The sequence below is a fragment of the Sciurus carolinensis genome, chromosome 1 (assembly GCF_902686445.1).
Source record: "Sciurus carolinensis chromosome 1, mSciCar1.2, whole genome shotgun sequence".
NCBI lineage: Eukaryota > Metazoa > Chordata > Mammalia > Rodentia > Sciuridae > Sciurus > Sciurus carolinensis.
The window spans coordinates 101,899,695-101,924,825 of NC_062213.1; the positions used below are offsets into that span (position 1 = coordinate 101,899,695).

Below are 25,131 nucleotides of genomic sequence, written 5' to 3' on the forward strand. Positions count from 1 at the left end.
GATTGGAATGTATAAGGGATATCCTACCCAATCATTTTGGCTGCTGTATGCAGAACCAGAGCAGTTCACAAGGGAGGAGGATTTATACAGAGGCCCCTCCATCTCTACTTAGTTCCCGGGCAGAAGCACAAGTACTTGAATCATGGAATAGCAGCTTTACTACTATCTACTGCTTTATTAACTTGACAAAAGTGGCAATTATCTGATTCATTGACTAGATTGACTACTCTGTCTTTAACAGCTTTTTGCCAAAAGATGCTCAGGGAACATTTCAATACTATAGGGATAATCCATTCAATCATTTACCCCTGAGGGCTCTTATTTGGAGTACAGCTATACCAACGTACAACTTTTAATTCATGTCCTATTATTTCCCTGCACATTACACATCACTTAAACTTCCCTGAATAACATTAGCATTTGAAGAGGACCTTGACATCCAACCCATTGTCCTTGCTTCATAGTTAAGGAAACTCACGCCTAGGAAGTTCTAAGTGACCTGCTCAAGATTGTATAATGCTCCATAGCTAGACCCCTGGCTCTTGATTTTTAACATCTATTCCTTTCCTTCTATGTTATGTATTTCTTCCAAACAATTTTTTAAAATTCTGTGATCATTCTAAATGTCAGTTCTTTCACACTGAATTGTCATGCTAATTCTTTAGTTAAGTTCTATTTATTTATTTATTTATTTATTTATTTATTTATTTATTTTAATATTCAACATGAGTAGTGATCTTTTTTTTTCTTTTTTTTTTTCTTTTTTTTCTTTTTTTTTATATATATTTATTTCTTTTTAATTATATACAAATGGGATACATGTTGTTTCTCTATTTGTACATAGAGTCAAGGCATACCATTTGTGTAATCATACGTTTACATAGGGCAATGATGTTTATTTTTTTTTCCCTTCCCCCCCACCTCTCCCACCCCTCTTTTCCCTCTATACAGTCCTTCTTTCCTTCATTCTTACCGCTCTCCTTATCCCTAACCCTAAACCTAACCCTAAACCTAATGCTAACCCCTCCCACCCCCCATTATATGTCCTCATCCGCTTATCAGCGAGATCATTCGTCCTTTAGTTTTTTGAGATTGGCTTATCTCACTTAGCATGATATTCTCCAATTTCGTCCATTTGCCTACAAATGCCATAATTTTATCATTCTTCATTGCGGAGTAATATTCCATTGTATAAATGTGCCACAGTTTCTTTATCCATTCATCAACTGAAGGGCATCTAGGTTGGTTCCACAATCTGGCTATGGTGAATTGAGCAGCAATGAACATTGATGTGGCTGTATCTCTGTAGTATGCTGATTTTAAGTCCTTTGGGTATAGGCCAAGGAGTGGGATAGCTGGGTCAAATGGTGTTTCCATTCCAAGCTTTCTGAGGAATCTCCACACTGCTTTCCAGAGTGGCTGCACTAATTTGCAACCCCACCAGCAATGTATGAGTGTTCCTTTTTCACCACATCCTCGCCAACACCTATTGTTGCTTGTATTCTTGATAATCGCCATTCTAATTGGGGTGAGGTGAAATCTTAGGGTAGTTTTGATTTGCATTTCCCTTATTACTAGGGATGTTGAACATTTCTTCATATATCTGTTGATTACTTGTACATCTTCTTCTGTGAAGTGTCTGTTCATTTCCTTAGCCCATTTGTTGATTGGATTATTTGTATTCTTCGTGTAGAGTTTTTTGAGTTCTTTATAGATTCTGGAAATTAGCGCTCTATCTGAGGTATGGTTGGCAAAGATATTCTCCCACTCCGTAGGCTCTCTCTTCACATTTCTGATAGTTTCCTTTGCTGAGAGAAAGCTTTTTAGTTTGAATCTATCCCAGTTGTTGATTCTTGCTTTTATTTCTTGTGCTATGGGAGTCCTGTTAAGGAAGTCTGATCCTAAGCCAACAAGTTGAAGATTTGGACCTACTTTTTCTTCTATAAGATGCAGGGTCTCTGGTCTGATTCTGAGGTCCTTGATCCATTTTGAGTTGAGTTTTGTGTAGGGTGAGAGATAGGGGTTTAGTTTCATTCTATTGCATATGGTTTTCCAGTTTTCCCAGCACCATTTGTTGAAGAGGCTATCTTTCCTCCATTGCATATTTTTGGAACCTTTGTCCAGTATGAGAAAATTGTATTTATTTGGGTTTGTGTCCATGTCCTCTATTCTGTACCATTGATCTACCTGTCTATTTTGGTACCAATACCATGCTGTTTTTGTTACTATTGCTTTGTAGTAGAGTTGAAGATCTGGTATTGCAATACCCCCTGCTTCGCTCTTGCCACTGAGGATTGCTTTAGCTATTCTAGGTTTTTTATTCTTCCAGATGAATTTCATAATTGCTTGCTCTATTTCTGCAAGGTACATCATTGGGATTTTAATTGGAATTGCATTGAATCTGTATAGCACTTTAGGTAGTATAGCCATTTTGACAATATTAATTCTGCCTATCCGGGAACATGGGAGATCTTTCCATTTTCTAAGGTTTTCTTGAATTTCTTTCTTTAGTGTTCTGTAGTTCTCATTGTAGAGGTCTTTCACCTCTTTTGTGAGATTGATTCCCAAGTATTTTAATTTTTTTGATGCTATTGTGAATGGGGTAGTTTTCCTAATTTCTCTTTCTGAAGATTCATCACTTATGTATAAAAATGCATTGGATTTATGAGCATTGATCTTGTAACCTGCTACTTTACTGAATTCACTTATGAGTTCTAAAAGTTTTCTGGTGGAATTTCCAGGTTCCTCTAAATATATAATCATATCATCAGCGAACAGGGATAGTTTGAGTTCTTCTTTTCCTATTCGTATCCCTTTAATTTCTTTGGTTTGTCTGATTGCTCTGGCTAGAGTCTCAAGGATGATGTTGAATAGAAGCGGTGAAAGAGGGCATCCCTGCCTTGTTCCAGTTTTTAGGGGGAACGCTTTCAGTTTTTCACCATTTAGAATGATATTAGCCATGGGCTTAGCATAGATGGCCTTTACAATGTTAAGGAATGTTCCCACTACCCCAATTTTTTCTAGTGTTTTGAGCATGAAGGGATGCTGTATTTTATCGAATGCTTTTTCTGCATCTATTGAAATAATCATGTGATTCTTAACTTTAAGTCTGTTGATATGGTGAATGACATTTATTGATTTCCGAATGTTGAACCAACCTTGCATCCCTGGGATAAAACCCACTTGATCGTGGTGCACTATCTTTTTAATATATATTTGTATGCGATTTGCTAAAATTTTGTTGAGAAGTTTTGCGTTGATGTTCATTAAGGTTATTGGTCTGAAATTTTCTTTTCTCGATGTGTCTCTGTCTGGTTTAGGTATCAGGGTGTTATTGGCTTCATAGAACGAGTTTGGGAGGGTTCCCTCCTCTTCTATTTCATGGAATAGTTTGAGGAGTATTGGAATGAGCTCTTCTTTAAAGGTTTTGTAGAACTCGGCTGAGAACCCATCTGGTCCTGGACTTTTCTTTGTTGGTAGGCTTTTGATGACCTCTTCTATTTCATTGCTTGAAATTGGTTTATTTAAGTTGTGTATGTCCTCCTCGTTCAGTTTAGGTAATTCATATGTCTCTAGAAATTTGTTGATGTCTTCGAGGTTTTCTGTTTTGTTGGAGTATAGATTTTCGAAATAGCTTCTAATTATGTTTTGTATTTCACTCGTGTCTGTTGTGATGTTTCCTTGTTCATTCCGAATTTTAGTAATTTGAGTTTTCTCCCTCTTTCTCTTTGTTAGTGTGGCTAAGGGTTTATCAATTTTGTTTATTTTTTCAAAGAACCAACTATTTATTTTGTTAATTTTTCCAATTGTTTCTTTTGTTTCAATTTCATTGATTTCGGCTCTGATTTTAACTATTTCCTGTCTTCTACTACTTTTGGTATTGGTCTGCTCTTCTTTTTCTAGCGCTTTGAGCTGTAGTGTTAAGTCGTTTATTTGTTGATTTCTACTTCTTTTTTTGAATGCACCCCATGAAATAAATCTTCCTCTAAGTACTGCTTTCATAGTGTCCCAGAGATTTTGATATGATGTGTCTTTGTTCTCGTTTACTTCTAAGAATTTTTTTATTTCCCTCCTGATGTCTTCTGTTATCCATTCATCATATAATAGTGTATTATTTAATCTCCAGGTATTGGAGAAGTTTCTGTTTTTTATTCTGTCATTTATTTCTAATTTCAATCCATTATGATCTGATAGAGTTAAAGGTAGTATCTCTATCTTCTTGTATTTGCTAACAGTAGCTTTGTGGCATAAAATATGGTCTATTTTAGAGAAGGATCCATGTGCTGCTGAGAAGAAAGTGTATTCATTCTTTGTTGGATGGTATATTCTATATATGTCCGTTAAGTCTAAATTGTTGATTGTGTTGTTGAGATCTATAGTTTCTTTATTCAGTTTTTGTTTGGACGATCTATCCAGTGGTGAGAGAGGTGTGTTAAAATCGCCTAGTATTATTGTGTTGTGGTCTATTTGATTTCTGGAATTGAGAAGGATTTGTTTGACGTACGTGGATGAGCCAATGTTCGGGGCATAGATATTTATGATTGTTAAGTCTTGCTGATTTATGCTTCCCTTAAGCAGCATGTAATGTCCTTCTTTATCCCTTCTGACTAGTTTTGGTTTGAAGTCCACATTATCTGAAATGAGGATGGATACTCCAGCTTTTTTGCTGTGTCTGTGTGCATGGTATGTTTTTCCCCATCCTTTCACCTTTAGTCTATAGGTGTCTCTTTCTATGAGATGAGTCTCTTGCAGGCAGCATATTGTTGGATTTTTCTTTTTAATCCAATCTGCCAGTCTGTGTCTTTTGATTGATGAATTCAGGCCATTGACATTCAGGGTTATTATTGTGATATGATTTGTATTCCCAGTCAATTGACTCATATTTGTTTTTGACATGATTTGGTTTCTCCTTTATTTGGCTATTCCTTTAGGCTAGTGCCTCCTGTTGCTGATTTGCATCGTTGTTTTTCATCTCTTCCTCATGGAATATTTTGCTGAGAATGTTCTGTAATGCTGGCTTTCTTTTTGTAAATTCCTTTAGCTTTTGTTTATCATGGAAGGATCTTATTTCATCGTCAAATTTGAAGGTAAGTTTTGCTGAGTATAAGATTCTTGGTTGGCATCCATTTTCTTTCAGGGCTTGGTATATGTTGTTCCAGGCCCTTCTAGCTTTTAGGGTCTGGATTGAAAAATCTGCTGATATTCTTATTGGTTTCCCTCTGAATGTAATTTGATTCTTTTCTCTCGCGGCCTTTAAAATTCTGTCTTTATTTTGTATGTTAGGTATTTTCATAATAATGTGCCTTGGTGTGGCTCTGTTGTAATTTTGTATGTTTGGAGTTCTATAAGCCTCTTGTACTTGGTTTTCCATTTCGTTCTTCAGATTTGGGAAATTTTCTGTTATTATTTCATTGAATAGATTGTTCATTCCTTTGGTTTGTTTCTCTAAGCCTTCCTCAATCCCAATAATTCTTAAATTTGGCCTTTTCATGATATCCCATAATTCTTGTAGGTTCTGTTCATGATTTCTTACCATCTTTTTTGTTTGGCCAACTTTACTTTCAAGGTTAAATAATTTGTCTTCAATGTCTGAGGTTCTGTCTTCCAGGTGTTCTATCCTATTGGTTATGCTTTCTATGGAGTTTTTAACTTGGTTTATTGTTTCCTTCATTTCAAGTATTTCAGTTTGTTTTTTTTTCAGTATCTCTAACTCTTTATTGAAATGATCTCTTGCTTCCCGTATTTGCTCTTTTAACTGTTGATTGGTGCGATCATTTAATGCCTGCATTTGCTCTTTCATCTCCTCCTTCAATGCCTGCATTTGCTCTTTCATCTCCTCATTAGCTTCCCTGATCGTTTTAATTACGTACATTCTGAACTCCCTTTCTGACATTTCTTCTGCTGTGCTGTCATTGGGTTTTATTGATGTAGTATCTAGGTTTGCTTGGGACATTTTCTTCCCTTGTTTTCTCATATTGGTCAGCTGTCAGTGGGACCCTGAGATATTGCAGTTTTCCGCTATTGGCTTATAGTGTCCCGGTAGATTTCCAGTGTATCACCTCCCAGCCTTCAGTAGCCTGATGTCTTGGAGGAATCTGATAAAGCAGCTCATTCGAAGAAAACTGCCCCTAGCCCCCTACTGGTTCCACGGTTTGGAACTGGTTCTGTGCGGAAATGCTCTCACTGTGGGCCTGCACCGTGCAGCTGGCTGTGTGGGAGGAGCCCACTGCCGGAGTGTGGAAGGCCTCCTTGGGAAGACTCTAGCTGCCCTGCCTGGTTCTGATAAGCCACCTCTATCTGGGCCTGCCACCCGGGCCGAGCTTTACCCAGTGGGCAGACTCACCTGTGGCTCTATTTCAGTCCGAGTCTCTCAATGCCTCCCCTTCTTAACTCCTGGGTTCTGGAGCGACTGGGGGTGCAGTCTCCCTCTAGGCCGCCATCTTGGATCGTCCCATGAAGAGAGCCTGCAGCCGGAGTGGGCAGAGCCGCCTGAAGAGGTCTCTGGCTGCCCTGCCCTGATCCCAGAGGCTGCTTGCAGATCGAAGCTCTCCGTTGATTCGGGGACTTGTGGCTGGTTCTATGTAGAAAACCTCTCACTGGGCGGTCTGGTCTGAGAAGCTAGCCTTGAAAGGCACCTCCCACCGCAGGGGTCCAGGCTACTTGGGGAGGTCTCTGGCTGCCCTATCCTGGTCCCTGAAGCTGCTTGTGTGCCGGAGTACGTTGCAGTGGCTCCGGGACTCGGAGCTTGTTCTGGTCAGAAAGGCTCTCACTAGCGGGCCAGTTCCGTTCCGAGAACCTGGAGAAGCTGGCTGTGTGGGCGGGGCCCACCGCCGGAGTGCGCAGGGCTGCCTGTGGATGACTCTAGCTGCCCTGCCCGGCTCCGATAAGCCACCTCTATCTGGGCCTGCCACCCGGTCTGAGCTTTACCCAGTGGGCAGACTCACCTGTGGCTCTATTTCAGTCCGAGTCTCTCACTGCCTCCCCTTCTTAACTCCTGGGTTCTGGCGCGACTGGGGGTGCAGTCTCCCTCTAGGCCGCCATCTTGGATCGCCCCGTGAAGAGAGCCTGCCAAGTTCTATTTAAGTTAAAGCACAGTTTTGCTTAATTTTTTGTATGTGTGAATTTAATTGAGATGTTACAAACAGAACAATTCTTTTGATTCTACACACCATATGTAGACATCCTCATGGAGTATTTTCCTTTTTCCTCAGAGTTACTGTTCTGAAAATGATTTAACTCTCTGCCTGACCTTAAGAAACACTGATGTTGTAGAATATAGAATCTAATACCTAGCCCCTCCTTTCAAGATTTTGTTGAGCATGCTTTCATTAATTCATATTGTGAAAACAAGTGTTTACCCCAAAACATAGTTATAATATTAAATATTATTTTCTGTAGTATACATGTGTCCCCTTCTCTCCCTCTTACATCCTGGTTTTGGTAACATCCTCTTCCTTTATCTTTGTTGAAAAACTGTCTCATGGATGCTCAGAGTTCTATGTCCTAAAGTATTTTTTTCCCTAAATGACACCTGAGTAGTTCTGCTTGAAGATCCAAAACTTCAGGATTCTGAGAAATCTAGTTGAGAGGTATAGTAGACTACTGACCCTTCAGGCCATGAATTACCTGTTTTCTTTGCCTCTTCAAGCTCAGAGTTTTCAAGCTCAGAGTTCTCAGTGTAGCATGCTTAAGAATCACCTGTTGGGGGCTGTGGTTGTGGCTCAGAGCACTTGCCTACCATGTGTGAGGTAGTGGGTTTGATTCTCAGCACCACATATAAATAAATGAAAGAGATAAATTTCCATCAATAACTAAAAAAAAAAAAAAGAAAATCATCTGTGGAACTTAAGTAAAATTCAGATTCATAGACTTTAGCTTTAAAGTCTTTTAAACAAGCACCTGGTGGGATTTTGATGTTGATATTCCTCAGGTCTGCAGCTAGTGCAACAGGATTGAATGACTTCTCTTTTGTGGATTCTGAGCTAACCACATCCTGTAATTTCATCAGTATCCACTAATGTTACAATCCTTATTTTACATAAAAACTGACATAATTCTTATATCGTGTAAAAGAAGACTGAGACTCCAAGAGGTCAAGCAAATTGCTTTGTGAAAACCATGTTTTTTGTAGCTTCCATTCAATACCAGAAGAGTTTATTGCAGAGTATAAGGGTAGAGTATAAGGGTAGAGCTAGAATGTCTTGGTGAAAATTAGTCAATTTTATTTTGTCAACAATATAAATGTTTTATGTGACTGGCACCTATGGAGATCCTGGGATATAGGGCAAACAGTATAGATAATGGTTTCTGCTTTCATGAAAGTTATCTCCTATCCATGATCCAGACATATAGCAAATAATTATATGTTCATTTTTATTGTAGTTCCGTTTAGTATTGATTCTTTCTTATGTGTTCCTGGATCCCAATTATTTTTTTATTTTTTGATACTGGAGATTGAACCCCGGGGTCCTTAACCACTGAGCCACATCCCCAACCCTTTTTACTTTATTTTTATTAGATCTGGCTTTGAACTTATGATCTTCCTGCCTCAGCCTCCCAAGTCACTGGGGTCACAGGTGTATGCCACCACGCCCAGCTCCAAGATCCCAATATATCATTCAGTGGTTTAAAATGGATGATAAATAACAGAACTGTAGAATCCATAATAACAAATTTGTCATAGGCCATGTTCTTCTGTTTTATTTAATAGTGTAAGTACCCTTGTGTATTCAGAGGTTACTGAGAATTAGAAAATAGGCTATTTGGCTAAGTAAGGAAAAATAGACTAGAGATCTTGAGACCAAGATTTTAAGTGATGGCACTGCCATCAAACAGCTGTTGGAAGTGTCTGGTGTGGAGCTGTCTCTCACTCTTCCTGATTCTGGGTTTTCTGATGTATAAAATAAGGAAGTTGTTGTAGGTTTCTGAGGTTGCTTCATGCCCTGGGATTTTTCTGAGTCTATCATGGACTGAGTTGTGGGTGAAAGGGGCTATAAGGAACTGTCACTAAGACCAGATTTGTTCTCTAAATATATATTTCCTGTAGGAACACCATGTTGAGCCTTTGCCTTGAGAATGCAGAGCTGAAAGAGCAGATGGGAGAAGCAATGTCTGATGGATGGGAGATGGAGGAAGACAAGGAGAAAGGCGAGGTGATGGTGGAGACTGTGGTCGCCAAAGGGGATCTGAATGAGAATACCCTTCAGGCTGAGTTCAGAAAGCTCCAGGGAAAACTGAAGAATGCCCACAACATCATCAACCTCCTCAAAGAACACTTGGTACTAAACAGCAAGGAAGGGAATAATAAACTTACTCCAGAGTTCCTTGCACACCTGACCAGGGAGATTGACAGAATGAACACAAACCTGGTTTGTTCTTCTGGGAAGAACCAATGCCAAGATGAGGAGAAGTTGACCACAAGGCCTTGCCCCAGACCCCAGAGCCTTGACCTTGGGGCTGCCCACCAAGTAAGTGAAATGAAAAATACTTGGTAAAGAGCTGGAGATTTCAGTTTTTATCTTAAGCTGTCTGTCAGGAGGTACCAAAGGAAGGGCAGCTTTGCTCCACAAGCAGGGGTATGGTAATAATACAAGACCCATTCAATTTTAGAAAGGCTTTTACATTATCTCATGAGTATCTCCTAAGTTCTTAGTTTCCTAGGTAACATCTCAGCAGTACCAGTGGGTAATAAACCTCATCTGTACCCTTGAGATACTACGGTGGGGAAAAATGCCACAAAACTAGATAATTTTAATAGAATGTAACTATCACATTACTGGGATGCATCGGGTTTTGAGGCATTCCAGACAAATGATGTGTAATGACATCTCTGTCTTATCACTGCTGTTTTCATCACAGTTCATTACAGGTGTCTGTAATCACAAGGGGTTGTTGGGATCCTCTTAAGGGAATTAGCTTTCCTGAGGATTCAGTAAATGGAGACTGCAGAGGAGTCTGAGAGGACCACTGGGACAGGAATGCAGGGAGGGCTGAGTGGAGGTTTCTAGATCTTCGCTTCAGTCACTGAGCAAACATTTCCTGAGAGCTCTCCTATAGACTAGATTGGCAGTGTGCTGTGTGCTGTAGATACAGAGATGAATAAAACATCATACAAACTCTCTAGGAGCTTTGGAAAGCAAGTAACTGCCAAATGGTGTGACAAGTACTTTGACAGACATGAGTATAGCCCACAGCATTCAAAGGGGGAAGTGGCTGTCACTCTGTGTGTGTGTGTGTGTGTGTGTGTGTGTGTGTGTGTGTGTGTGTGATGGGGGCAGGGTGCCGCTCAGGCTGTCCTGATCCCTATATTGGTCCCTTCACAGTTGGATAACCAGTCCCAGGTCCAGGATACTAGGCCTCAGTCAGAATTTAGCCTGCGGGGTTCTACCAAGCACCTGCGCTCTCAGCTGGCTCAGTGCCGACAATGCTATCAAGATCTTCAGGAAAAGCTACTGATTTCAGAAGCCACCGTCTTTGCCCAGGCAAACCAGCTGGAGAAGTACAGAGCCATATTTAGTAAGTATTCCAAACTCACCATCACCAGTGTTTTTCTTCTCCCTGAGAAAAAATAGGATTTGCAGATTTTACTCTTCTCCCCCAGCGTCAGAACAATTAAATCCTGACCATAGAGCTAGAACTGGGGAAATGGATATTTTACTTCAATTCGCAGATGACAGAGAAGAAAGGAAGAATGCAAGGTTTCAAGGTTGCAGTGGGAGTATAGGGTGAAAATGAACTCACTAAACTCTAGGTTTGCTGATTTCTGGTATAGTGAGCAACTGCCTTGCTCTCTCAACATAATTGGTTATCTTTCCTATCTTTGCACTATACCAGATTCTTCAAATATGTATCATAATTATTATTTTAGATCAGCACTGTCTAATAGAACTTTCTTACAGTGGTAGGAAAGTAGGAAAGTTTTATATATATATATATATATATATATATATATATCTCATATTGACTACTGAGCATATGAAATGTGGCTAGTGCAACTTGGAAATTTTAGATTTTACTTGATTTAAATTAATTTAATATAAAATAGCCACTTTATTGAATGATGCAGGTCTAGATGTCTTGGAACTCTAAATTAGCTCAGCCCCATTCAAACCTTTACTGAGTTCCTGTGGATAAAGGATTTGCTAGTTTCACTGGAGCTTCTAGAGTTGATAGTATTCAATACCTGACTTACAAGTGTCTTGTCCAAACTAAGCCTAGGTTGTCAGAAGTGAGATTATCAGTGGCAAACAGGCACATCCTCATGGAAGGCAGTCCTGCCTGGAGCAGGTGGTTTCTTCTCCCACCCCTGATCAAAAAAGCCTTTATCCCACACTCGATCTGACCTTCCTGCCCCTAAAGGTCAGGGTGTATGCCCTGGAGGTTCAGGGAGTATGTGGGAAATTCAGATAATCTGTAATACCCTCTGTTACTTCCCAAGCAGGTGAATCCCCGGTGAAGCAGGACAGCAAGCAGGTCCAGGTGGATCTCCAGGACCTGGGTTATGAGACTTGTGGTCGAAGTGAAAATGAGGCTGAACGTGAGGAGACTACCAGCCCTGGTAAATTCATAGGGTATGGGATTCACCTGCGTGCCCCAGTCAGCTGTCACATTTGGGTGCTATAGCCTACTCTCATACCTTATTGAGTAGTAGAGGGTAGGGAAGTTGTGATTGAAAGGGACCCAGCACCAGAGAAGGACAGGAAGTGTGGAGAATTTTTTTCCAAAATGAGTCTGAATATGAGTTTCAACTTCTATAATTAACTGTTAGCATTCTGCTGTTAACAAAATAACATTATATCCAAATTGCTATTATAGAAAAAATACTAAGGACTACTTATTAAAGAAGGGACTGAATGAACTCTTTGGGATATGTAAACAATAAGTTTTTAAAAAATATTTTGTTTCACATTATAAAGGACTATAGCCATAGGGCCCCTACTGCATTAAAACTGGGAAAAGGAGAAAAATACCATCTCTTTTACCCTTGAGGCAGCGTAGTGTGGCAGCTAAGAGCAGATATCCTGGGACCAGGCTAGTTGGTTCGAATCCCCATTTTTTAATATCTCTGTGCCTCAGTTTCTTCTACTGCTAAAATGTTTATTTAATAAAAAAACTATTATTATCAAATGACTGTTTAATAAAGGCCCAAGTTAATGTCATACTTAAGAGGCAGCAATATGACATTGGAGGATTTGAATTATGGCTTTACCATGTGCTAGAATGATCTAGAACTAGCTAGTTTACCTCTGAGTCAGTAAAATGGACGGTGTCCATACCTAACTTGCAGGGCTATTGGGAGAATATGAAATACTAGGTTTGAATGCTGGTATAGAACCAGGTTGAACTGAGTACTGCTTTAATTTTTGCTCCAGTAATTATTGTTCTTATGGCCAAACCTGTTCTCTGGAAAGGGAATACAAATGTCCAGTTTGTCTTCAGGAAGATTTCTGTTTCTGTCTTGCAGACTGTGAGGAGCACAACAGCCTCAGGGACACAGTGCTCATGGAAGGACTGTGCTCTGAGCAGGGGCGCCTGGGCCCAGCCCTCAACCACCTTCCTGGAAAGAAGCCTTCAGAGACCCAGCTAGGGAAGCAGGAAGAGTCCCAGGCATATGGAAGGTCGGAAAACATCACTGTCCTACAAAAGGACATTAAAGATCTGAAAGCCCAGCTGCAGAATGCCAACAAAGTCATTCAGAACCTCAAGAGCCGTGTCCGGTCTCTCTCGGTTACAAGTGATTATTCATCTAGTCTGGAAAGACCCCGGAAGCTAAGGGCTGTTGGCACCCTTGAGGGGTCTTCACCCCATAGTGTCACTGACGAGGATGAGGGGTGGCTGTCTGATGGCACTGGGGCTTTCTACCCATCAGGGCTTCAGGCCAAAAAGGATCTGGAGAGTCTTATCCAAAGAGTATCCCAGCTGGAGGCCCAGCTCCCAAAAACTGGAATAGAAGGGAAGCTGGCTGAAGAGCTGAGATCAGCCTCGTGGCCTGGGTAAGGAGGGCACTGTTTGATTGATAATGTCTAAGTTTGCGCTTGGAATTGGGTGACCCAGATAATTGGAATGAAGAGCATATCAGGGTAACCAGAAGGCACTTATTTAGATGGTGGCAGGTCTGAGAAGATAGTTATTATTAGCTATCAGTAGTACATTGAATGGTGGCCAAGTGTCTGGGAGATACAAGATCACTGGGATTTTCTATTAGGGATATATTAGTAAAGTATCTATCTATCTATCCATCCATCTATCTATCTATCTATCTATCATCTATCATCTATCCAGTATGAGATAGTAGTAAGACTAGATTCAGACTACCTGGACTTAAATCCTAGCTTTGTCACTTTTAAGTTGTGCAACCTGCTTAACTTTTCTGAGCCTATTTTATTATCTATTAAATGAGGACAATAAGAGATCAACTCAAAGAGGTTAGTAGCTTTCAGTGAATTAATACAAGTGTTTAGAATAGTGTCTGATGTGTATTAAGCTCAGTGTTATTTTCCAATATTATTGTTACTGATACTTCATGTCGTAAAACACTGGATGGACACCCATCTCAGTGTCTGTCATACTTATCTATTGCTAAATAATCACTTCACAATACAATAGCTTTATCATTTCTCATGGTTTTGTGGAGGGTCCTGAGTGACTGCCATCAAATGATAGCTATGGCTGGAATAATCAAAAAGTCCTCACTGGGTTGGACACAACTTCTTTATCTACATGTCTAGTGACTCAGTGCTCCCTAGCTTCTTTTTCTCTGTGGGGCTTCTTGTCCTCCAGGGCTTCTCCCTCTGTCTTTTTCTTCTTATAGTGTGGTATTCTCAGGGTGGTTTCACTTCTTTGTGAAAGCTGGTTTCTAAGGCAGGAAGTGAAAGTTGCCAGGTCAGTTAAGAGTTAATCCTGGACTTGGTACAATGTTACTTTCACTGTATTATCTTGGTTAAAATGGTCATAGAGCCTTCCAAGATTTAGAGAATAACCTCTAAGTGTTGAAGAAGAAATGGCAATGTACCAGTGCTAGAACTAGAGATAGTATAATGGCCATCTTTGTAAATTATAGTCTGCCACAGTATCATAGCATAGAAGAAATGAAAGAATGAAAATAAAAGACATGAAAAAATCCTGTGTAAAATAGGATTAAATGATTTTAAGTATTTATTGAGTATCTATGTGAGCCTACACTGTACTGGTGCTGTATGAGATGGACCATATGGCATTGTCTTTACTCTCACAGAATTTATGATTTAGTTTTGAGCATATGGCTAACATATAAAACAGTTGAAGAATAGTGGCATACTAATTTTTTATTGTTTTTATGCAGTAGTTTCGCAGAGTAAAATTTACTTTTAAATAGTTCCTATGGATTATATAAATTTACCTTGGGGGAGTTCCTTAAGTATGTCTTCACAGAAATTTCTAAGGAAGCCCCTATAACTTGTCATTCACTTTTCCCCATTCTTTCTCTCTCTTTTCTCTTTCCTGTATTAGAAAATATGATTCCCTGATTCAGGATCAGGCCCGAGAACTATCCTACCTACGGCAAAAAATACGAGAAGGGAGGGGTATTTGTTATCTTCTCACTCAGCATGCAAAAGATACAGTAAAATCTTTTGAGGATCTCCTAAGGAGCAATGATATTGACTACTACCTGGGGCAGAGCTTCCGGGAGCAACTTGCCCAGGGAAGTCAATTGAGTGAGAGACTTACCAGCAAACTCAGCACCAGTAAGTTGGCCATGGGGCTTTGGAATACTCTCAGTCACTCTCATAGTCTCAGACCCAGGTGGCCACCACACCTCCACTGCACAGTTTTATCCCAGGGTCCAGTTTCTACTTTATCTCCTGTGGGCCATTACAGGATCAGGACTGGCTAGCAAGGAGTACCAGGAGAAACACACAGAGTTGGAGATGCCATGGTTACAACTGTAGAGACTTCACACACATGGAATGTAACCTTTCTGGCAGGAGGCAGGATCCATCTAGTGTTAAGGAGAATGGGAGATGAAAGGGCCCTGTTACAGTGGAGAGTCCTGAACTAAGAACTGAAAAATGCAAGTTCAGCCTGGATGTTGCCATCAACCTGCTTTGAGGAAACTACATTTCCTTTTGTCATCTGTTTCTTCATTGATTGCATAGTATTATACATATATGTATTTCAAATATGGATAAAGTTATATTGGACATAATTAAGACAGTGCTATGGTAGTTCAAGGGATATGTTGGTTATTATGGAATCTATTACACAGAGAGAATTTCCTGGTACTATAGCAGGCTCAGACTTGAGGGAAAAACTAGCCCATCTACTGGTAGTAGGTGCAAAGGTAGAACAGGGCTGTCCTTTCCTCAGAGACAAGAGTAGGTTTTCCATGAAAGCAGTAATGGGACACAAAGCTGTATATCTGGGAGCCAGTCTATGGCAGGATATGAAGGCTGGAGTATTCGAGAGGGGACCTGGGAGGTATCTCATGATCAGTGAGGCAAAAGATATTTTAATGTTTTGCCTTGATTCAAGGCAGACAAAGTCAGAATGATCAGGGAAGGTCTACGTAGTGAACTCAGGTGAGTCTGCCACCTCACATCTATAGACACAACTGAGGTCCTGCAAATAATTATTCTGGACACACATGTAATCACTATTCTGTGTCTATATAAACCCCTGTGTTTATAATGTGTGAAGTGAAATCTGTTTAATTTCTTACTATCTCTTTCTGAATTTGGTTTGCAGAGGATCATAAAAATGAGAAAGAACAAGCTGAACTTGAGCCACTGGCCCTCAGGTAATTCAGAAGAGAATCTTATAAAGGTATCAGGACTAGGACCCAAGGGATGAAATGTGCCACAACTTCATAAATTGGGGAAAAAACTCAATGTAATGAATTCATTTATTCAATGAACACCTTACTATTGTTTTAAACCAAATCCTTTCTTCCTTTTTGGTATGATTCCATGAACACATTAATTTTCCAGGTTTAGTAACCTAGAATTAGCCTGACCTACAAGTGAACTAAATAAGTTTCAAGAGTCTTCTCACCTTTCCCAGGGGCCTTCCCTGCTTTTCCCCGGTGTATTTAATGAGCAGGGTAAACTTTTTAGCAAGTTGGCCTGTCCTAAGCTGGATTGCCAGCTGGGCTTAATGATCACCCAATTTCCTTGGAGAAGAAAGAGTCATATGACTGTACCTAGTGAAAGAGGCCCAGCTGTACATCCCTGGGAGGCTATGATGCCTCAGGAAACATTAAATGGGTCACTTCTTATAATGCTTTATAAGATATGGGCTCAGGGTAAGGTGTAGCCACAGAGAGTTTGAGCTCTCTGTGTCACAGTTGTGCCTCAGAATATCTGTGGTGAAGGTCAAGGTATTTGGGTTTTGCTTTTGTTTTTATTTCTAATCCATCATAGACACTTCAATCAATTATATGATTCTACTTAACATAGACTTAGATGTTGGAACAATGTTTTTTCTATGCTTTTAAATGCTTAATTTCAACATTTTCTACTTGTCTTGTTGGAGATAAGAAATAGTCCTCAGGCTGCAGTTGTTCATACCTTAGATGACTAATTATCTCCCAGGTCCTGAGCACACTATGGGGCCAGTATACTGGGTAGATGTTGTCCATTCTCCATCTGCCCCCTACCTGCCCTCCAGCACCAATTAGAAGTGAGTTATTTTAATTGTTCTATGCAGAATGGCCTCCTGGCTTATGTGACTTTTTCTCATAAGCCTTAGTCAGGACATGCTGGACTGAGTGAATTTTGTTTCACCTATTGTCCACCTCTCTTCCCACTAGGCTCAGCAGGGAGCTGCAGGAGAAGGAAAAAGTGATTGAAGTCCTGCAGGCCAAGCTGGATGCCCAGTCTCTCTCACTCCCCAGCAGCCATGCCTTGTCTGACTCCCACCGTTCTCCTAGCAGCACCTCCTTCTTATCTGATGAGCTGGAAGCCTGCTCTGACATGGATGTAGCCAGCGAGTATACACATTATGAAGAGAAGAAAACTTCACCTGGTCACTCAGGTAGCCTCCACTTTTCTGAGAGGTGCCCTTCTATTTAGACTGAGTGGAGACCTTGGAAACCAGGCCTTATAGTTCTACCTTGGTGTGTATCAGGCTGAACATGGTTCTGGGACCAAGTGCCAAGCACAAGCTCCCATGGCTTAGGGACTTTGCTCTGCCCCAGACCCTTCAAGTTACTGTGTTAACCTGTTACCCATTGGCATATATTGCTGTTGGACTCAAGGCAATCTTTGGAGAACAGAGTGACAAAATGGTGGAAGACTTTTCTTCCTCACTGAATCTGACTGATAGTCCTCCTTCTTTAAGATTGAACATCATCTCTCTTGCAGTGCAGTTCCTGAGCAGTATCTTCTGAGTGTCTGTGGGCATCCACAGTTGCTGCCAGTCCCTGATATTGTTGGAGGTATAGTTTTCATGATTTCAGGGCTCTGAGCCCCGCTATAACCCAACCCCTGAAGCGGGTTGCCTTACTAAAGGAACTATTTGCAAGCAAGAAAATGAGCACTGCAAAAGTGCCTGTGCTTGGAGCTTTTTCTGACAGCAAGACCTTAGCCCTGGTACCCCTAGTTAAATATAAGGCCAGGATTCCAGTTCTCTGTAGAACATCAAACATTTTCTTTCATTCATGGGTTTTATAGATTCCATCCATCATTCAAGTCATTCTGCTGTATTGTCTTCTAAACCATCAGTAACCAGTGCATCTCAGGGGGTTAAGGCCGAGTCCAGCAGCAAACCTATCAGCTTGCCAACTTCCCAGAATGCCCCCAAGGAGGCCATCCAGGGCCATCCAGGTATGCAGTAGCTTCATCTCCTGTACCTTAGCTGTTCATTGGACTTTCCTTCAGGGACAAAGGTGTGAACTTAGAGACATATATGCCTTACATTCTAGACAAAATCAAGAGATCATCTTCATTCACCAATTGTGTGTGACTTTAAAAAAATTTAGAACATAAGTAATCCATGACAGGCTTTGATCAGCATACCAATTTTACCAATAGTTGGCTAATAATTTTAGAATAAACATTTTTATTTCTTTCTTTTATTTAACCTGGGAAACAAAGAGGCAAAGTTTTCTTACAGGATTAGTCAAGGAATGGGAAGAAATTCCCATTTACTGATCCTGTATACGTGTTACCAGGTGATTTTCATTGTGGCCCTCTGCAATGGGTGGTGTGGCTTACTTTATTTCTAAATTCTATTCATTTTATACTACTATTCCTGGATTTATGAGTATATTACTAGACCTTGACATGAACATAGTGTATATCCTGGGGGCAAGTAGACAGCTATGTTTCACCTATATGTCTCCGCATAGTTGCCAGGGGCTGTATTGTTCACGCACAGCTCTACACAAGGGATGGCAGGGAAAGGGCCATCCTTGTCTTTACCTCCTGCGCCATACACCTGACTGCCTGCCTTCAGTGTAGCCTGACATGGATATGGGTACTCCTGGGAAGCACAGTGCTTTCTTCTGCCACCCTCCTCTCTTCTGAGGGCAATTCAATCACAATCTTAAGGAATAAGAAGTGTCCCTAACTTATCTGAGACTGGGCACAAACTTTCTGGGACAGAGTGTGTAGCAACTAGATCAGGAGATCATGGGGAAAGTTTTTTACCCAGAGCTATAGATATCTACTTAAATGCTCAGTTCACAGAGCAGAAAACTGGGGGTTTTAAAATCAGAAGACTTTCCTAAAAGAGGCCTGAGCTGTGTTACTTGGCAGTTTGGATGTCTTTGCAGTATTGCTCAGTCATGATGTCAGCATCATTGGGCAAAGGATAGGTTTTAGAATGTAACCATTTTCTTGTCTTCTACATTAGACAGTCTCCACAGGTCAGTCTTAATTTCTGGTCCTTCCATTGGATACCTGCCCCCTAACTATTTTTAGTAAAGAGGAAACAGATGCAAATATTGGAACTTCCCAGGGTTCACAATGACCTGACTATAGATGGGCTGCATAAAGGTCATGTGGAAGATTTTTCAAAGTGAAAATTTCCAAGCCCTGCTCTCAGAGTTCATGATTCTGAACGTCTGCATTAATGACTGAAGAATCTGCATGTAGTAAGAGTTTGTCTTAAGTAGTTCTAGTGCCTAGACAGATTTGCAAACCACTGAATCAAGACCTCTATTTTTCCTCTGGTGACTGAATATGCTGACATTAGTTTCTATCAGAATCTTGAACTGTGTTACTAGTTATGCAAATTTCCCGACAGCCCTATCAACTCCTGCCTTCCTCGAGATGGGCCCTGATGCTTTTATAAGAGGAGTTCTAGATACAGAAAGAATTACTCCTAGGATCAAGGACTGATACATGCTGGAAGTAATGTCTTAGCAGTTCTTGAGATCATTCAGGCATGGCCAATTCTGACATGGGGTGAGGGTCAGTAATGCCCCCTTACCTTCTGTAGTCAATTGATTTCAAGATGAGCAAAAAACATGTATATAAGACAGCCCTGGCAAGGGAGAAAGAGGAGAGGTCAGCCAGGCCAACCTCTCTGAAGCAATGATCACCCTTGGCTGGCTCATCTTGTACCACATTAAGTGTGAACCACTTCACGAAGTGGTTTCTGGTCAGGGAATGGTTTCACCTTCTCAATCTTTTACCCATGCTTTTCTCTCACTTTCTCTCTAATGATATTGTCTCCTTTCTCCCTAACTTTCTGTTTCTAGGCTTTCATTTTAACTCCATACCCAAGCCGGTTAACCTTCCCCAGGCTCCATTGCCCTCAGCTCCATCCAGTTTCCTGCCCTTCAGCCCCCTTGGTCCTCCCTTCCTTGGCTGCTGTGAGACACCGGTGGTGTCCTTGGCCGAGGCCCAACAGGAGTTGCAGATGCTGCAGAAGCAGTTGGGAGAAAGTGAGCACGTCTGCTGCCCTTGTGTGCTTGCGAGTGGCAGTCTCACACTGTGTTGCTCTGCATGGCTTTGGCTTGATGGCGAACTTGGAAAACAAACAAACAGTGGCACATGCTATGAACAGAAGATGGAGGGAAAGTTCTGTTTGCTTATTTTGAAATGTATTGCTGTTTTCTTCCATGTGTGTGTCTCATCAGTTACAGGATATGTTCAGGAAGCTCTAGAACTGGAACTCACACACTTTTGACAGGTTAGGGTACCACCAAGTGTACAGAATCCAGGCAGCTTGGAGAAGTATTTACTGGTAGGGGTTGGGAGAAAGATTTTGTGTTTTTTCTACTTAGTATTACAAAACTATAAAAAAAGATGGCCACATATATGAATGGACTCTTTTGTGGGGTTTTTGTATTCTGCTGTGAAATGTTTTAATCAAGTTTAGTTCTTGACATCATAAGCTCGAGGCAACAGGGTGGTGGTAGAGGGATTCAGAAGCAGAAGTGACAGAGCCCCTTTTTCTGTTGCACAAGATTGATGTCTACCCTGGGACAGAGACATTTGGGCAGCTGGAATCATAAACACAAATCATAATGTCTGATTGTAAATTCTGTCCTCTGATCCCAAAGATAGTTCATCTTATGTAGTCACATAATTTATAGGCTGTATACAACCATCTTTTAGAAAATAATTTAATGTATTTATGGGCTGGATGCTTCATCATTTTTTTTTTTTTTTTGTGTGTGTGTGTGTGTGATATCACAATTTAGGCTTAGGGAAAAACAAAGAAGGAAAATAAACCTTTGCATGATGAACTTACTTACTAACAGTGCTTTAAAGAACAACTAGAAAAACTGGAGGTAAATTGGCAAGTGAAAATTGCATTAACCCCTCTTAGTAGTTTAGATTGAAGGAAATGATGCACTCGTTCCTGTTTGCTTAGGGGGGAGCTGCATGTCTGTTCTGCTGCCCATGTTGATATTCCCTGGAAGAAAGCAGTTTTCTGAATTTTCTAAACTATGACCCTGCCCACCTCTTTTGCCTTCTTTCCCATGTGAAGCTTTTTCTTTTATTTCTTTTTTTTAAACATAGAAGCTAAGATGAAAACTCAAAGGGTCTTTCCTTCAAAAGCTGCCTAATTATGGCCAGAAACAGGTCACATAGGCAGAATTTTACAGTTTTTAAAGTCACCTCACTTCTTACCTCTGCTCCAGGGGCTCAAGGGAAAGGCCTGTGGTTTCATAGGACATATGGAGGCATCAGCCCATGCAATGCAAGGTCAGGCCTCTCTCCTTGGAATGGGTTCAGTGGTCTTTGGGCAGGTGTGGTGACACCTTCCAGTTCCTTGACTCATGTTGGTGGGGGATCCAGATCACAACTTGCCTTACATAGGGCTTTCTCAGCCTCAGAATAGAGTTCTTCAGTCTAGAAGAATTGGGTTGCCTTGTCTAGCTGGATTTCATGTCCTCTTTCTCCTCTGAAAACCCCAAAGGAGGAATAGAAAGATTTACTGGTTAGCTTCCAGGGACAGCAAATACTCATGGGTAAATATTCCTGTTCTCAGGGATGCTCAATCCTATATCCCATCATGCTCTGATCCCTAACTTTGGGAGTAAGTTCTATTTCCAGAACTTCTCTGAACCTTCCTGGACTCAGTCATGAGGAATTATAGTAGGAGCTAGGAGTGGGGTCGCTGGACTTTTCCTTATATACAAAGGTGACTTTCAGGTTATTTTATCCATCCTTTTCCTCTTGTCATCTCAGGTTGGAAATACAAAGGGTGCAAGTTATCCCCTATAGGTCTTAAGTCTTTATGCATTTGGTATCTCACAGTGGATGGGACCTCTGAAACCTGGTAATCTCCATTTTTAGTAACCACACAATTCCTTGCTGGTCCTTCCTTTCTGACACCCTGTTGGTTTCTTACTGATACTTCTTTCTGCAGGTGCCAGCACTGTTCCTCCTGCTTCCACAACCACATTGCTGAGCAGCCATTCAGAAACCAGCTCTTCCCACTACCTCAACACTGCCCAATCCCACTCTCCAATGAGGGGCACCACAGAACTGGGCAGAATCCTGGAACCTGGGTATCTGAGTAGCAATGGCCAATGGGACATCATGAGACCTCAGAAAGGGAGTGTCTCTGGGGACATCTCTTCAGGTTCTTCGGTGTGTCAGCTTAACTCCAAACCCACAGGTAAACACAAAGCTGAGAGGCTCAGCCATTGAAAAGAATATCATTCGGTTTGCTCCTTCTTACCTGGGCAGGGCTTCTTCATTCCTCCCCACTCCCTGGTTCCCAGAGTAGGAGTACAATGAGAGAGCAGTCTTAGTACTGCATCCTTTCTAAGTGCAGCCTTCTCCCTGCAGAGGGATTCGGCACTCTTCAAGGCCATAGAAAAGTCAGGGACCTACCTCCTGTGCTCTCACACATGTCGTTCTCCTTCCTAAACCCTGACCTCTTTGCAGCCCACTCTGTTAGACCCTTCTAGAAGGCCAGGCAGATGTTCACAGGAATTTTCTTCTGTCAGTCATGAGGTTTATGAAATCCCCACCCACACATATGTCTTTTTCACAAAAACCTATCACCTCAAGTGGAAGGGTGTAACTAAGCAGGTGGATACTGGAATACAGTTCAGTTCCACTGTAATTCTCAGAAAAAGACTGAGCCCAAAACAAAATAGTATAGTTGATGTGGTCTATTGTTAGCATCTCTTCTACTGTTCTTTTCTGCATCCTTTTTTTTCCCCCCATGGGGGTGCTCCTTTCTCCTTTCTAATGTACCTTCAGATCCCTCAATTAATGCAGGCTATCCTGCTTCTTCCTGCCATATTAAAAGCCATTTGAGGGAAACTTTCAGTTTGGGTCCTTAACCACATGGGGTAAGTTGAAGGTCATGTGCTTTTAAATTAGACTTTCTCTCTAAGGATTGGAGAAATATGCTAAAAATTGCTCAGTCATATATCAGTAAGAAGAAAGGTAGAGCGAGACCTTCCCTGTCATCCTCAAACACACCAGGCAGTGACCAGGCCTTTGCAGATGGTAGGCATGCTCTTACCAGAGCAGTCAGTTATTTTTCTAAATCATGTGGAACTTTACCAGGTCCCTGTGTGAGAGTTAGCCTGTGGGGTTTCCTTAGTAAGGGACATCCTGTGGTTGAAAGTCCATTTACTCTTTAAATAAAGTTAACTGTGTCCCCTGTGTGCGTGTGTGAGAGAAGGAAGTTAGCAGAAGGATAGTGATTTTTAGGGATCATGCTGAGGCTGATCCCTCTCCCACCCTCTTCAGTAACCAGGATCTCATTTCCCACTTCTCTCCATGTCCTGGTGGAATGGCTGCAGGGGCTGACCTGCTGGAAGAGCATCTTGGTGAAATCCGGAACCTGCGCCAACGCCTGGAAGAGTCCATCTGTATCAATGACCGCCTGAGGGAGCAGCTGGAACACCGGCTCAGCTCCACTGCTCGTGATAGTGGTAGGGGAGGCCCAGCTCTTCCTGTTTCTGTCTATATTTGGGGAACTTTTGAAGGAAGGATCCTTTGGCAGAGTTTCAGTTTTTGAAGCCCTTTGGTGTACTTTACTTCACTTGGTCCTTACAGACTATCCAGCAAGGAAGATGCTGAAGTGTTGTTATTCCTACTTTATGACTGTATCTGAGCTTAGAGAATAACTTTCCTCCAGGCTGAACTAGGTCTTGTCCCCAGACTCTACTGTTTTCTTACATCAAACTTAGTCTGCTTACATACTTGTCTATGCTACTTCCTGCCTCTCCTCACGCTCTTCTGAGCTGCTGGCACTTGGAGTTCTGCAGGCTTTCTGCTGGGTTGGGACAAGAGATCTTTGGGAGATATAGAATGGGAAACTTTTGGAAGTATTAGTTACTCAAATGTATGTTTCCTGGGACAGGATCCACTTCTCATTTCTATGGTCAGAGCCTGGAGTCTGTGCCTCAGCTCTACAATGAGAACCGAGCCCTCAGGGAAGAAAACCGGAGTCTTCAGGCTCAGCTGAGTCATGTTTCCAGAGGTGGGTGACCAAAAATCACAGACTATATAACACCCAAGTCTCTTTTATTCCCTGGCCACATCAATCACCAATTGGAGAAGCAAAGAAGGTAGAGAGGTAGCGATAACAGCTATTGAGCTATCCAGATCTACCAATTCAAGATTCTCATAGCTATTCTCACTCCATAAAGGGCTGCTTCCTAAGGGTTCCAACCATGACCCTCCCAAGAAGTCCATCTCTTCTGTAAAGTCCACCTACAAAGGTCCAGACTCACTAGCTGTCAAAATGGTTATCAATTTGAGATTTACTCTGCCTCCTTGCATTCACAACTGGTTTGGACCCATGAAAGGAAGAAATGTGTATATGTGTATATCCTGTCACATTTTCCCACACTGTACTGCAGCTGTGTGTCCCTTATGGTCTTCTGCCAGCCTTCTGTCACCTCACCACATCCCCTCATTATATATATATATATATATATATATATATATATATATATATATATATATATTCAGGCTACTCTCTGGTCAGTAGTCCTATACTTCTGTGACAGGAAGTCTAGCATATGTTCTCCAGAACTCACCCAACTGTGTTTGATGGGCATCTATAAGTGAGTGTCATTTCCCATGTGACCTGGGAGGCACCTGATTTAGTGTTAATTGACTCAATCAAATCAATGTATAATCCATCACAAATTCTTTTTTTTACAAACATTTATTGAATATTCACAAAAAGGCTAAGAATTGTTTATAAGTGGATTAAGTACAGAATGAAGAAATGCTTGAGGAGGCAAACGGCTTCAAGAGATAGTTCCTTAATCAGTCACTTTGAAGCAGACTTCTGAGGAAAGGTCCCTGCTTGGGGAAGATAACAAAAGTTAATAAGTAAGAGAGAAGGCAGAGTGACTAAACTACCATTGCATGTTTGGAAAGAATAGAACAGACCTCACTAGTGAGAAGAGAGTAGAGATTTAAATGAGTACTGTTTGCTAGGCCCAGGCAAGTTCCCTTCCAGAAGACTGACTAAACCTACAGCCTTATTGTCAGGGTCCCTATTGATCATCTTCGAAATTTTGCGATCAGAGAGATGCTGCCAGCCGCCAAAAGAACAAATGTTCCAATTTTCAAAATGATAAAAACAATATATTTTAAAAACCATGGACAAGAAATCCTGATGTTGATCTTTGACAAATTCAAGGTGGATTGTTCAACAGACAGTATGTGAACACCCAGAAAATGGTAAGCTTTAGATATCAGAATGTCTTCTCAG

The 25,131-nt window shown here is 41.2% G+C and overlaps 1 protein-coding gene across 23 annotated transcripts in view; it reads left to right on the forward strand.

Moving 5' to 3' along the window:
- Pde4dip (phosphodiesterase 4D interacting protein) overlaps nt 1-25,131 on the forward strand; it is a 204,053-nt gene that overhangs the window by 167,591 nt on the left and 11,331 nt on the right. For 14 of the 23 annotated variants that reach the window (XR_007108494.1, XM_047551316.1, XM_047551329.1 and 11 more), the window contains 12 exons: nt 9,047-9,467; nt 10,323-10,515; nt 11,438-11,557; nt 12,464-12,992; nt 14,488-14,723; nt 15,724-15,775; nt 16,787-17,010; nt 17,649-17,801; nt 19,682-19,867; nt 21,805-22,056; nt 23,201-23,332; nt 23,764-23,883. Coding sequence is in view for 22 of the 23 variants with exons in the window: in XM_047551316.1 (XP_047407272.1) it covers nt 9,047-9,467; nt 10,323-10,515; nt 11,438-11,557; nt 12,464-12,992; nt 14,488-14,723; nt 15,724-15,775; nt 16,787-17,010; nt 17,649-17,801; nt 19,682-19,867; nt 21,805-22,056; nt 23,201-23,332; nt 23,764-23,883 (2,618 nt within the window). In the remaining variant the exon portion in view is untranslated. The remainder of the gene's footprint in view (nt 1-9,046; nt 9,468-10,322; nt 10,516-11,437; nt 11,558-12,463; nt 12,993-14,487; nt 14,724-15,723; nt 15,776-16,786; nt 17,011-17,648; nt 17,802-19,681; nt 19,868-21,804; nt 22,057-23,200; nt 23,333-23,763; nt 23,884-25,131) is intronic. The other 9 variants (XM_047551336.1, XM_047551351.1, XM_047551416.1 and 6 more) reach the window with 1 other exon arrangement.